A 13,328-nucleotide genomic window follows, 5' to 3' on the forward strand; every position below is an offset into this window, starting at 1 on the left:
AGGCCACTCCCGACAGTGCTGCCCATCTCAGGCAAGCAGAGACAGCCCCAGTGAACAAAGCTTGCATTTGGATTCAATGTTTATTTTCATCAAAATTAAACTTGTCCTTTTTTTGTTATGCAATATTACCAATATTTTAATATTTATTATTAGTTTATTTTAATTATTATATTGTTTATTTACAAACATAGCATTAATTATATAGCTAATTTATATTAATATAAATATTAATTAAAAAGTACCAAATACTCCCTACCCTAGCTCCTCTGAGGTGTTCACTTTTAGTGCCTTTGGCTGAGTGTGTTGGTATCAATGGTCATATTTCTAAATAACATGCTTATACCACTGTGTCTTCTGTTTGTGAAAGCTGAGGGTTTTGTCTTTATATTTCTCAAACCCCATCTATTAAAAAAATCATTTTAGTGACTTGGATATTCATGAATACATTCTTTTCATAAACATCTCAAAAATTGAAGATAAAGTTCAAGTCCCCTTGAAAAAACCCTTCCTTCCATGTTCACCCTCAGCTGACATGCCCAGCATCACTGTGTTCTTTCATACCCCTTGCTAAGCATATACATACATATATGCATCCAGGACAGAAAGATTATAGTTTTTTTGTGCATTTTCTGAAACCCAAATGAGATCCTACTGTACATTGTCTTGAACTACCTTGCTCACTCAGCAGCTGTTTGGAGGCCTTTCTGTGTCCACACACAGGGGCCGTCTCTCCTCTGCGTGTACTCCAGCACGGGGGCATACCACAGTGCTCTCGCCGGCCTCTTCTGACAGACACTTAGGTTGTCCGCAGCTCCGCACTATGGCCATCAAAGCTAATAGGAACCTTCTTGTAATAGGACAGGCACACTTCAGATTCTTTAAAAATGACCTAATGATGTCTGCGATGTACTCTTAAATGGTTCAGTAAACCTGTGGAGAGAGAGAGACACCAAATCGTGGATAAATCTGGATGAAGGGCATGGGAGTTCTTTGTATTAAACTTGTAATTTCCCTGGCATTTGAATTGTATCAAATAAAAGGTTACCCCAAACATTGCCTAATTGTCCACCTGAGAAGCTATGCCAACTTTTATCCTCCCACCCAGATGCTCTTCACTTTGTTTTCTCAAGCATTCATATTTCCTATCTGGGTTTTCTCACCTGCAGGTGCAGAAGGAAATGCAGGTAATCGTGGAGGATAGAAATGACAACAAACCTGTTTTCCAGAACACGGACTTCTCCACCAGCATCAGTGAGGTAACATCTGCCTTAATGGGTGTGTGTAGGATGCCGAAATTCCAGAGGCTCTTCTCAGAGTGGGAAGGACCAGAGACAGCCAGCAAGAGATCCAGAATCAGGAAAAACCTCCTAGAAGGGGTGGCTTCAGGAACCAAATTCAGGGGGATGGAACCCCATGAACAATAGTTACAGAAACATTTTGCAATCAGTTCGACTGGATTGGAATTATTTCAGTTATGAAAGCAAAATTTAAAAAGAAAAGAAATTATTTTCTCATGATTTGATAATTTTAGAGGTGTATCTAACTTCAGGAATGGCTGGATCCAGGTTCTCCAACCATGTCATCAAGAAGAGATTTCTCTCCAGCTCTTAGCTCTGCTTCTCTTGTTGCTTCTATCCTCAGATCGGGGGCAGTTCTCCCTTGTGGGGATAAAGTGCTCCCCAGCAGCTCCAGGCTCACATCCCACCAGCTTTGCAACTTCAACACAGACTGTTTCTTTCTTTTTTTCATTGAAGTATCATTGATACAATCTTCTACTGGTTTCAAGTGTACAACACAGTGGTTCAGCTGTTACCTATATTATTAAATCCTCACTCCTCACTAGTGCATTTACTATCTATCAACATACATAGGAAGATGTTACAGAATCATTGGTCATATCGCCATGCTGTACTACCATCCCCATGACCAACTTATATTATGATTGAGAATTTTTGTGCCCCTTTATCCCCCTCACCCCCTCCGTCCACCCACCTCAGCCCCTTCTCCTGGTAACCACCAGTCAGTTCTCAGTCAGATTATCTGTTTCTCAGTGGTCCCTGCCAGAACCCCAGGGCTGACTCTCATTGGCCCATTTTAGGTAATGTGCCCATCAATCTAGGGGCATGGAGCACTCTGATTGGCTAGGTCTGCATCACGGCCCTTCCCCTCTAGCAAGGGAGGGCAGGCCCACTTGAACTGTGTGCATGGGGAGGAGGTTCCCCAATGGTCCCTGAGCAGCAAACACCACAGCACTCCTGAATCTTCATTAACACGTGGCATCAAAGATCTGCAAGGCATAGGGCCCTGCACTCAGCCAGACACGAGGTTGGTGAGGTCTAGACAGCCATTAGACCGGCTCTGATGGAGCACTTACTCTGTGCTAGGCACTGTCCTTTGTACTGAGGCTATCTGGTGAACAAGACAGCCGTGGTTGCCACCCTCAGTAGCTCACATTTTAGTGAAAAGCAGACAATAGTTAATGAAACATTAAATGAGGAGGGTTATTTCAGGTGGTTTTGAACTCTGTGAAGAGCATAAAACAGGCCAAAGTGAAAGAAAGTGACTACGGAGGGGCCTGGTTCACACTGAGCAGTCAGGAAAGGCTTCTCTGAGTAGATGACATATGGCAAGGAGCTGGCCATGGGACGCACCAGGAAAAGGATGCTCCAGGCAGAGAACCAGCAGATGCGAAGTCTCTGGGGTGGAAAGGAACTTGGTGTGTTCTAGGCATAGCCAGAAAGCTGGTGTGAGGAGGAGGCAAGGTCAGGAAGGTGGGCAGTGGCCTGACCATGGAGGGCATGGACGCAATCTAGACCATATTCTGGGTGGACTGGCAGAACCATTAGAGGTTTTTAGCACAGGAGGGATGTGGTCTGATTCATGATTTTCAAACATCTTTTTGGTCATGTTGTGGAAATAGGGTGTGGACAGGTCCCAGGTCTCCCAAAACAACCTTCCAGCTCTGCAGAGTGCTGCCTGGAACATACTGCCGTAGATTATAGAGAGCTGATGGGGATGTTTGAGCAGGGGAGCGGCACATCCTGGATTCTATAATGATCGCTTATCCTGGTTCTGAGGGGCTCTGCACATCAGGTGGCGGGGAGGCTGCATGGGTTGAGATAAGGGGTCCCTGCTCCCTCCCCCTCAGCTGCCTCCAGAGGCCCAGACAAGTGAGAAGAAAAGGGAAGTATCTGTGCAATTTATAATTGTAATTTATAAGAGCTCGAGTTTCATGTTCTGGAAGGTGCCACTATTATCCCCAAGGTACAATTGGGGACACTGAAGCTCAGGATGGGAAGTAATGGCTCAGGTGTGGAGGAGATGGATTAGAGCTCATAGGTAATGAGTCCCGCTTTACAGACCCTGCCAGTTGGCTCCCTAGTGTTTTCTGTGCTGGCTGTGGACAAAGACACGGGGCCTGCAGGCTCGGTGGTGTACTCGATAGACGAGGTGAGTGTGTGTATGTCTGTGCAGGGGTGTGGGCCCCACCGCTCCTCATGGCCACCAGGGGGCAGCATCTTCCACAGAAGCTGCAGGGACCTCGCGGGTTGGGGTGACGACTGCAGCTGCAGTGGCCCAGGCCTGCTCCCCAGGCCTTCTGGTATCCGGGCCTAAAGAGGGTGCCCACTGTAGACCTGATCCTTCTCCCACCTCTGGCCTGGAGCACTGTCTGGGGCCTTGCTGAGTTCAAGTTACACTACAAGGTGGCTGAGGCACAGAGGAGGAAATTGAGGCTCAGAGAGGTCTGGGGTCTCTTCCAGGGTCACAGAGACCCTAGCTCTCATGAGGACAAATTTGCTAGCTGTAGCAAATTTATTGACAAAAATCTGTTGAGTGCCCACTCTGTGCCTGGCACATACCTTAGCTCATTGGACCTTACTCTCAAACCTCTGAGAAAAATCTCTGAGCCCATCTCCCAGAAGTGGAAACTGAGGCCCAGAGAGGTGATGTAAGGGTTGAGGACTAGTCATGAGCAGAGCCAGGATTTGACTCCAGCTCTCTCAGAGCAGGGCCCTGGGGTAGGGAGGTCCCAGGGGAGCCTGGCCTGACTGCTCTGCCTCAGGTCATCCCCAGCACCGGGGACAGCAAGTACCTCTTCAAGATCCTGCCCAGCGGCTCCATCATTCTCAATGGCAGCCTCAGCTACAACAACAAGAGCGCCTTCTACCAGCTGAAGCTGGAGGCCTGTGTGAGTGGGGACACGGGTTGGCGGGGTCCCCGGGACTGAGGCCCAAGCTCACAGAGTCCTCCTCCCCTTAGGACTCCGGAGGCTTGTACAACAACATCACCACGGTCCAGTGCTCCTCACCTGTCTTCCTGTCCATCTCTGTGGTCGACCAGCCAGACCTGGATCCCCAGTTTGTCAGGGAGTTTTACTCAGCCTCTGTGGCTGAGGATGCACCCCAGGTGTGCTGGGGGGCCTGGAGGGGTCTGGAGGAGATGGGAGGTGGGGAAAGGGTCTGGACCACTGACCATGCCTCCTTGCAGGGAACCTCGGTGCTGAAGGTGGAGGCTGTGGATAGTGACAAAGGCATCAATGACCTCATGACCTACAGCATCTCCAGTGAGAACAGGGGTGTCCCCGGGGGTGCTGGGGTGAGGGAAGGGGTAAGGGCTCTGTCAGAGCCACTGGAAGCAGCTGCTCTTGCTACCCCTTGCTAGACTCCACAAGGCCTGGCTGGTTTGACATCGGGCTGGATGGGGTGATCAGGGTCAGTGGTTCCCTGGACCGGGAGCAGCTGCTGGAGGAGGAGGAGGAGGTGCAGGTGCAGGTCACGGTGAGTGGGGCTCCACTGCCCCTTTTGTGCCCCCTTTAACCTCTGACCTTTGATCTCAGCTCTCTCTGAGCACTGGTTCTTTGATTTCTGCCCTTTGACCTCTGCTCTGCTTTTAGGCCACCGAGATGCACCCCAACATCTATGGGCAGGAGGCCAAGGTGAGCATATGGGTCACACTGAAGGTGACAGATGTAAATGACCACAAACCTGAGTTTTACAACTGCAGCCTCCCCGCCTGCACCTTCACTTCCCAAGAGGCCCAAGCCAACTTCACTGGCTCCGTGGACGAGCATGCCTCCACCCGCATCCCCATCGACAATCTCACCATGGTGGTCCATGACCCAGACAAGGCAGGTGCACCCAGACAAGGGTGGGCATGGGCAGGGGCGATAGTGGGAGGTGTTGGGGGAGGGAGGTGGAGAGGGACCCACAGAGCAGGGCACTGCAATGCGTGGCGAGGAGGTGAGCAGCGGGTGACGGTGGTGCCTGCCATGAACAGTGGCAGATATTTGGAGTTATTGGGTGATGCTGGGCCTGTGTGTAGTTTTGTGCCCAGGACAGTGCTAGGCAGTGGTGGACCCAAAGGCAGCAGTATTGGGTGCTGGGTAGAGTACTGAGTGGGTTGCAATTATCAGTGGTGTTGAGAAGAGGGTGGTGATGGGTGGCCGAGGGGTGATGCCCAGGGGTGTCGTGGTGTTATTGGACACCGGGGGATGTGGGCGATGTTGAGCACAGAGTGGCCTGAGTGAGTGTTAAGTTGGAGAGTGTTCTTCAGTGGAGCTTGATGCTGAGTGGTGGTTCTGAATGACGCATACCTGAGGATGGTGTTAGTAGTGTTTGGTGAAATTGAGTTGGTACAAAATGTGGAGGATGGTATTGGGTCGGTGGGTGGGTGGTGTATGGAGTTGGTGGTTGGCGTTGACTGGAGTGGAGGGGGCATGGGTAACAGGATGCTGTTGGGTGTTGGTGTTGGGTGGTGGTGTGGGTAGTGGTGGGTAGGAAGGGCTCATAGTGATGCTTCATGGGAGTGAGTGTGTGTGTCCAGGCTCTGTCTTTCCATCCCAGGCCTGGAGCCCACAGTGCCTAGGGAAGTCTTCTGATGAGCCCAGGCCTGCAGGGACCAGTGTGCAGCCCAGCCTTCTCATGGGATGGCAGTGGACAGGGCCACCTGAGGCAGGAGCCTGCCACAGGCACTGGGGGAAAGGTGAGGGTGGGTGCCTTGCAGGGGTGGATCCCCACTATACCGCCCACCTCTGCAGGGCAGGAACGGCACCTTCCTGCTGTCCCTGGGTGGCCCTGATGCTGAAGCCTTCAGCGTGTCCCCAGCACGGGCGGCAGGCTCAGCTGACGTGCAGGTGCTGGTGAGAGTGCCATCGCTGGTGGACTATGAAAGGCACACGGTGATGCTGGTGCAGGTGAGGGGCGCTTAGGGGAGCGGGGAGCACAGTCTCCGGGCTGCTGTGGTCCCACCACTGCTGCCTCTTCTCCCGTCCTTAGGTTGTGGCCACTGACTCAGTCAGCGGGAACTCCTCTGTCGCCTCGGTGATCATCCACCTTAGAGACATTAACGACCATAGGCCTACATTCCCCCACAACTTGTACAACCTCAGTGTCTGGGAACACAGTGCCAATGGCTCTGTGGTCACCAACAGCATCCATGTGAGTCGTGGGGCCCATGACTTGGTCAGGCAGGGAGAGACACAGGGAGGGTGGATGGGGACCATGCCTGCCCACATCTCTGTGCCATCTGACGTCATCAGGTCCCAGCAAGTGCACATGCATGGGAGTGGGGGGGTGGGGGGAGGTGCTGGTGTGTAAATCTGAGTGTGTTGTGGGTTCTTCCTTTGCATCAGGAAGCAGGACAGCCCTGTCCCCAACAACTGTGTGGTTAGCAGTGAGTGCCATCATTTCTGAACTGTGTCCAATTATCTATCTCTGCCTCACAGGCCTTTGACCCAGACACGGGTGACGGGGGCCGCATCACCTACAGCCTACTTCCAGGGACTGGGTAAGGTCTCAGGGTGGGCAGAGGGCAGGCAGGCGAGTGGGGACCAGGCCTGCTTTTCTGCCCCACCATGTGGCTAGAGTAAGCAGACAGTACAAGGCACCCAGTTGCATTTCAATTGCAGATAAACAACGAATAATTTTCAGTATAAGTAGGTTGCAGATAGTGCATGGGACACACTAAAATATTTTCTATTGTGTACCTGAAATCCAAACTTAAACAGGCATCTTGTCTTTTCATTTGCTCTATCTGCCACCCCACCCAGGGCAGACGTCTTTGAGGTGGATCCAGACTCTGGAACTGTGAGAGTGAGGAACAGCCGGCTGCTGGACCGGGAGAAGCAGGCCGTGTACCACCTCACGCTGCAGGCTACCGATGGAGGGAACCTGTCGGCCTCCACCACGCTGCAGATTGTCCTGCTGGACATCAATGACAATGAGCCCGTGGTCAGCGGCTCCTACAACATCTTTGTCCAGGAAGGGGAGGCCAATGTCTCTGTGACCATCCAGGTGCGAGCTGGTCTGGGCTTGCTGGGTGGGACAGGGGCCAACCCTTGCTCTGCAATCATGCTGGCCCTGGTTCGAATCTGGCCTGTGCTGTGTGGCCCTGAGAAAGTCACTCAAGCTCTCTGGGCTTCCATTTCCTCTGGCAAATAAGCACAGTCAGAACTTATCCCCCGGGTCGCTGGGGAATAATGAGACAATGGATGGAAAGTGCTCAGCGCAAGGCCTAGCACAGGGCAACCCCGCAAAAACATAATGTGCTTTTAAATGCAGGCCCCTGTCTCATTCCAAAAGAAATTTGAGATGGCTTTGATTAAAAGGTTGTTGAAGTGTTGTTGTGGGTACAAGATAGTGTTGCTGAAGGGCACAAAGGTCGGGTTAAAACCTACAGCCATACAACTTCCAGGAGCAGACTGAAAATTCAGTTCCCAGCTTCCTAGTGGCCAAAGCAAATATAGGAAATGTGGTGAGTAGCTAGGTTCACAGACCCTGTGAGATTAAAAACACACTATTGGCTCCAGACAAACACTGGAGTGAAACTTCCCCCATGAACTCATCTGAAAGGGGGTCTTACGGGAAGTGGGAAACCAGGTCCTGGAAATGACAATCCCATGGCTGTGGAGCCCGCCCATCTTTCTGGGGCCGTGTGGTTTCCCATCCCAGATCTCTTGACTGACTTGTGAAACAGGTGCTCTAATGATCCCCATTTTACAGAAGGAGAAACTGAGGCTTACAGAGGTTAAGTGACTTTTCTGTGACTGTACAGCCAGTAAGTGGTAGTACTGGGGCTGGAGCTCAGACTTCTGTGCCCTGAAACCTGGGCCTTTTCTCCTGCTCCTTGGTACTTCTTAGTCTGATCTGTGAGCTCCTTGGAGCAAGAGTGCTTCAGGTCTGCTGCTGTAACTGGGGTGCCCAGCATGAGCCCCCATAAGTGGTTGGTGAATTAAGTGGCCTGAGTTCAGAGTGCTGAGGTATGAACAGACAGGGTCAGACTTTTGAAAAAACCATTTCTGGCTGCCTACACAGGAGGCATTTAATAAATAAGCAAGATCCCAATAGAATTGAAATGTAAGAGCTGAAGGTGGGGGATGGGCAGGGGAGAAGGGAAAAGAATGGCTCCAAGTCAGTGCAGCCCAGCCCTGGATTCAAAGCCACATTTGCAGAGCACCTACTGTGCACCAGGCCCTTGGCTGGGCCCGGGTCCTCTGAGCTGAATCCACCATGATTCCTATCCCTAGGTGATTTTCAGTTAGGAGGAGGGCGCCAGACAGCTGCCCAGAAGTACCGTTTGTGCTGTCCGGAAGGTGGCACAGGGGTTGTGGAGGTCTGGAGGGGCACCAGCCTGGTCTGGAGTCAAACAAAGAAGATGCAGAGGGCACTCAGGGTGGGGGAACAGCATGCGGAAGGCCTAGTGACATGGAAGAACCTGTTGTATTCTCCATGCTGGATCACCCTGAAGCAAACTAAGAGCGTGCTCAGGACTCTGGCAGGACAGGAACACACACATGGGAAAATCAGAATATTGTTGGACTTACTTTATATTTGTTTTGAATTTTGAATGTCTACAATATACCACCCCTCCCCTCAACTAGCTCCATAAAGGAACTGTCTGGATCACGGCTCTATTCCCAGTGCCTAGAACAGGGCTGGGCACATGGTAGGCACACAGTAAACATCTGTGGGATGAATGGATGACTTCAGTGCCTAAGACCTCAGGCAATCCTGCAAGCTGCTACTCTGATGCCCTTAGATGGCAGCCAAGGCTGGGAGATTAGCCACCATCCCATTGGCTTTTAGGCCCGATTGTTACCCTCATGGGCCAGTGCTGGGAGGGGTGGCCAGTCTATAGAGGAGGAGGCTGGGGGGGCTGGGGAGCACCTGATGGCTGATGCCCCAACCCTGCTTGTCTGCACAGGCTCATGACAGTGACCAGCCAGATACCAACAACAGCCGTCTGCACTTCAGCCTGCTGCCTGGCCCATACAGCCAAAACTTCTCCGTGGATCCTGACAAAGGGGTCCTCAGAAACCTGGGTCCCTTGGACCGAGAGGCCATCGAACCTGCCCTGGGGGGCCGCATTGTACTGACTGTGTGTGTGGCTGACTGTGGTGTGCCTGTCCTCAGCACTGAGGTCAATGTCACCATCACTGTGGAGGTAAGGCCTGGCTTTGCCGGCGGTGGGATGCCAGGATGGGCCCATGTTGAGGGGCTCCCAGCAGATGGTCAGCTCCCCCTCCCCCACAGCCTGAGTCACATTCTTGCCCTTTGCAGAGGAGTGGGTAAGAGAGTCCTGGAGCCAGACCGCCTGGGTTAGAATCATGCTCAGTGGTTGTGTGGCCTTAGGCAATTGCTTAATCTCCCTTTGCCCTCAAGTTCCTCATCTGTAAAATGGGGATGAAAATTACATAAACGAGTTACCAAATGAAAAGTGCTTCAGAGAGCCTGATCCAAAGAAGGTACTCACTGACAGCAGTATCTGTGGTTTTGCTCTTCATGGGTTCAGTGAGCCCCGGCAATCGTAGTCCAGAAGCAAATAATCCTCCTTCTGAGGTACCGTCAGAAGGTCAGGAGCAGCTTAACACTGGGTCACAATGCCTATGTCATTTACCTCCCCTTGTCTCATCACACAGGCATTTTATCATTTTATATCATCTCAGGAAGAAGGGTGTGGACAGTACAATAAGATATTTTGAGAGAAAGATCCATTCACATAACTTTGATTGCATTATATTGTTACAATTGTTCTTATTATTAGTTATTGTTGTTAATCTCTTACTGTGCCTAATTTATAAATTAAGCTTTATCATAGGTATGTATGTACAGAAAAAACACAGCATATAGAGTGTTTGATGCTGTCTGGGCTGTCAGGCATCCCCTGGGGCTCTGGGAATGCAGTCCCCATGGATAAGGGGGAATCTACTGTATTAGCTTTAATTATCATTCACAAAGTCCTACCCCAACCCTCCTGTCTCCCACCACCGTTCAAAGGCATAGAGAAGGGGGAAAAATCAGCATTTATAGTGTCTACCGCACACCTGGCTCTGCAATATAAGTGTGGTTAGTACCAATTTATTGGTCCAGGAAGGCACAGAGAGGTTGAGTAGGGCCGCAGTCCGTGGTTTTGAACCCAGTCTGTCTGGTCCTAGGGCTGCCACCAGCCCATAAGGCACCTTCCTCTAGAAAAGTGTTGTAACAAATGTGTGCCTGCACAATATTCATGACGTGGATGGTGCCCCCTAGGGGTGTTCAGTGCAGAGCCTGTGCCACACCCTACATAGCAGCCCAGTGGGTCACTTGGTTGGGCTGTGCCACTTTCCTGCAAGACTCATCGTGAGACTGTGGGGAAAATGGAAAAACGGTAGCTGAATTAGGACTTGTCCTGGGGTGGAAGTAGGCCACAAAGAAACAAGAAAGAAGAATTGCATGTCCTGAGTAAGGAAGTCCTTTCATACCTGTGAGTGAGTCTGCGTAAGGGCCCTGTGAGTGGCGACTACAACTGCATTTTGCAGATGAAGACGTGCAGGCCAGAGATGTCCAAGTCACACATGAGGCAGGGGTGGGGCCGGATTTGCCACTCCTATGACAGGGTGTCCTTGAGAATGCAGCTGGCCATGTGCATTGAGCCTGTCGCACCATCTCTGAGAAATCATCAGCAAAAGCATCTAGCTATGGGGAAAGGGCTTTATTTTCAAAAATGCCTAGTCTACTGTCACTTAGAAAAAGCTGAAAGCAAAAGCAGATGCCGGTGGCTTCCCCCGGGAAGGGGTGGAGAAGCCAAGGGCTCACACAGTGTCAGGGGAGGAAGCAGGGGGTGGAGTCAGCTTCAGGCTGTGGCAGCAGTGGCAGTGCTCTGTCCGTCTGTCTGCCAGGGTGGCAGGGCTGGAGAGGGAAAAACAGAACAGAAAACAGCAGGTGTCTGAGGGCAGGTCCAGGTCTAAGTCCTGGCACGTGCCCCAAGCCTGGGCTCGGCCGAGAGCAGGAGGGCCAGAACAGGACCGAGAAGGCTTGGGCCATGGGGTCTCTGGAGATGCGGCGGCACTGGTGCCAACACACTCAGTCTGAGAGACATGGAGTCATGCTAGGCCAGACAGGGACATAATGGGGGATCGGAGTCATCCTTCTGAAACGCAACATCTACAACAGCTCTGAGCTGTAGTCAGAGCAGCAGGGAGGAGGTAGGGTTCACTGAAAGTGTACAGCTAACTTCAGGGGTCCGGCCACAGGCCTCTGAGCCCTAGGTGCGAGCCCTGGGCTAGCTCCATCCTCTCAAAGGCCATTTTCTCTTATGTAAAGTGGCAGTGATGCCTGAGGATGCCTCAGGGGAGAAGAAGTAGGTTGGCTCTGGGGAGGCTGAACCTTGGGGCTCCTGAGGTCCCTGGGCTCAGAACTGCCTCCTGTTTGCAGGATGTCAATGATAATCTGCCTGTCTTCAATCAGTCCATCTACTCCTTCTTGGTGAAGGAGAGGGACCCAGGTGAGTTTGGGCCCAGGGCAGTATCCGGCCCCTGCCAGGTGGGCCCGTCATGCCTGAGGGTGGTGAGGACAGAGGAAGCCAGGCCAGGAGTCCCTCCTTACTCCATCCCTCACCCACAGGAGTCCTGGTGGGTGTGGTGGAGGCCTGGGATGCAGACCAGACAGAAGCCAACAACCGCATCAGCTTCAGCCTGTCAGGGAGTGGCGCCAACAATTTCATGCTCCGAGGCTTGGTACTGGGGTCTGGGTGGGCTGAGGGCCGCCTCTTGCTGCCCTCAGATGTAAGCCTGGACTATGAGATGCAGACCTCCTTCAATCTGACAGTGAGTGCTGAGAACCCAGACCCCCAGGGGGATGAGGCCACGGTAGGAGTGTTGGTGGCTGTGGTGGATGTGAATGATGAACCACCCACCCTGGACTCAGCCTCACTCCAGGGCATCCGTGTGGCTGAGAATGGCTCACAGTATGGCCTGGTGGCTGAGGTGGTTGCCCGGGATGTGGATACCACAGCTCAGCTGGAAGTACAGCTTGTGAACGTCATCTGTACCAAGGCTGGGGTCAACGTGGGCAACCTGTGCCATGGCTGGTTCTCTGTGCTGACCAATGGCTCTGTGTTCATCACTGAAAGCAAGGCCATCGACTATGAAACCTGTGACCTGGTCACACTAGTTGTGCGGGCCTGTGACCTCACAACGGACCCCCGCTTCCAGGCATACAGTGACAATGGTGAGGCAACCTGGCCTCTAGGGCTTGACAAGCTGCAGCATAAGGGCTATAGGCCGGGACCCACAAGATCTGGATTCAAATTCTAGCTCCAGTCCCTACAAGCTGTGTCACTGGGAAAGTCACAACATCTCCCCAAGCTTTAGGATCCCCATCTGTCAAATAGAATTGGGTAGTAGGTTGGCTGTGAAGATTAAATAAGAACGTGCATATAAAGCATTTAATTCAGTGCTTGGCACATAGTAAGCACCTAATGCTATTATTTTGTGAGACAGTGTAAAGGAAAGAGCGTACTGCAGAGTCAGACGTGTACTTGTATCCCACCTCTGACACCAAGTAGGAATAATAACTATCTTAACAGCTATTCTTGCTATGGCCCAGAGCTATGTAAGCATTTATTGAGTTCTTACTAGAGCCAAGAGCTATGTAAGCATTTCTTGTATAAGCCCCTTGTAAGCATTTCTTCATTTTATTGTCATACAACCCATGAGGTAGGTGATCCCTATCCAATTTTATAGATGAGGAAACTGAAGCACAGAGTGAGCAGTTCAATAACCTAGCTTACATAGCTAGTAAGTATCAGCATAATGTTTTGGTCCCATGGGACGTAACTGGGCTGAGCTCACTCCTGGCTCACTGCTCCTGCTGTGTGACCTTGGACAAGCTGTTTATCCTCTCTGAGGTCTGGGGAGGGTATTGCCTCCTAAAAAAAGCCCGAGAATGCTAAGTGGGCAGTGTGGATCAGGAGCATGGGAGGGAATTGAGCATGAGCGATGCATGGGAAGGAAACTCCTGGAAGCATAGCTGAGGCCTAGGCTTTCTGGGTCAGGCCTTTGCCTAGAGACC

At 51.6% G+C, this 13,328-nt stretch overlaps 1 protein-coding gene across 1 annotated transcript in view; it reads left to right on the forward strand.

The window, feature by feature from the left end:
• Positions 1-13,328, forward strand: part of CDHR2 (cadherin related family member 2) — a 30,179-nt gene that overhangs the window by 10,551 nt on the left and 6,300 nt on the right. Inside the window, exons 6-19 of the mRNA XM_017668567.3 lie at positions 1,167-1,256; positions 3,361-3,450; positions 4,064-4,189; positions 4,261-4,407; positions 4,489-4,564; positions 4,663-4,778; positions 4,895-5,128; positions 6,038-6,193; positions 6,276-6,437; positions 6,725-6,786; positions 7,049-7,292; positions 9,202-9,441; positions 11,691-11,760; positions 11,880-12,485. Of these exons, the coding sequence (XP_017524056.1) occupies positions 1,167-1,256; positions 3,361-3,450; positions 4,064-4,189; positions 4,261-4,407; positions 4,489-4,564; positions 4,663-4,778; positions 4,895-5,128; positions 6,038-6,193; positions 6,276-6,437; positions 6,725-6,786; positions 7,049-7,292; positions 9,202-9,441; positions 11,691-11,760; positions 11,880-12,485 (2,419 nt within the window). The remainder of the gene's footprint in view (positions 1-1,166; positions 1,257-3,360; positions 3,451-4,063; positions 4,190-4,260; positions 4,408-4,488; positions 4,565-4,662; positions 4,779-4,894; positions 5,129-6,037; positions 6,194-6,275; positions 6,438-6,724; positions 6,787-7,048; positions 7,293-9,201; positions 9,442-11,690; positions 11,761-11,879; positions 12,486-13,328) is intronic.

This window comes from Manis javanica, chromosome 1 (assembly GCF_040802235.1).
Source record: "Manis javanica isolate MJ-LG chromosome 1, MJ_LKY, whole genome shotgun sequence".
Classification (NCBI taxonomy): Eukaryota; Metazoa; Chordata; class Mammalia; order Pholidota; family Manidae; genus Manis; species Manis javanica.